General features: G+C 58.1%; 1 protein-coding gene across 1 annotated transcript in view; it reads left to right on the forward strand.

The window, feature by feature from the left end:
* Positions 1-613, forward strand: part of vax1 (ventral anterior homeobox 1) — a 13,904-nt gene extending 13,291 nt beyond the window's left edge. Inside the window, exon 3 of the mRNA XM_031906421.1 lies at positions 40-613. Within this exon, the coding sequence (XP_031762281.1) occupies positions 40-495 (456 nt within the window). The 3' untranslated portion in view covers positions 496-613. The remainder of the gene's footprint in view (positions 1-39) is intronic.
* Positions 614-918: the final 305 nt, after the last annotated feature.

Below are 918 nucleotides of genomic sequence, written 5' to 3' on the forward strand. Positions count from 1 at the left end.
GCACTGTTGCCCCAGTTCTCACCTCTGTTTCCGTTGCAGGTGAAGGTCTGGTTCCAGAACCGCAGAACCAAGCAGAAGAAGGACCAGGGGAAGGACTCGGAGCTGCGCTCTGTGGTGTCTGAAACGGCAGCGACTTGCAGCGTCCTCCGGCTCCTGGAGCAGGGCCGCCTCCTGTCCCCCCCGGGCCTGCCGGGACTCATGCCCACCTGCGCCCCCGCCGCCCTCCGTGCCCCCAGCAGCTCCGGCGCCACCTCCCTCCCTACCGGCGCCCCCCTCAACCAGCCGAGGATGCACCCCTCCCCCACCGGGCACAATATCTTCAACATGCCTGTGCCATCCCTACTGGGCACCGTGGCCAACCGGCTCTCCGCCAACCCACTGACAATGGCAGGGAACCTGCAGGAACTGTCTGCCCGGTACCTCAGCTCCTCCGCCTTCGAGCCCTACAGCCGGAGCGGCGGCAAAGATGCACTGGATAAAAAGGTCCTGGACTGACTATAAGGTGTAATATTAATATTTATAGGGATGTGGGCACAACCATGCACCCTCACTCACTCACCTACACTCACTCACACTTACTCACCTACACTCACTCACACTTACTCACCTACACACTCACTCACACTCACTCACCTACACACTCACACTCACTCACCTACACCCACTCAACTACTCACCAAATCCCCCCCTAACTGGCCTTCAGGCTGGGCCCCCTTAGCCCATAACAAGGTTACAGATATATAGAAACATTGGGGTAACAGTCACCCTGCTATAGTTCCAGGGGTACCCAGGGCACAAATAAGCACTCACCCCAAATCCCCCCTAACTGGCCTTCAGGCTGGGCCCCTTAGCCGCATAACAGGTTACAGATATATAGAACATTGGGGTAACAGTCACCCCGCTATAGTTCCAGGGGTA

The sequence above is a fragment of the Xenopus tropicalis genome, chromosome 7, assembly GCF_000004195.4.
Source record: "Xenopus tropicalis strain Nigerian chromosome 7, UCB_Xtro_10.0, whole genome shotgun sequence".
Taxonomy (NCBI): Eukaryota; Metazoa; Chordata; class Amphibia; order Anura; family Pipidae; genus Xenopus; species Xenopus tropicalis.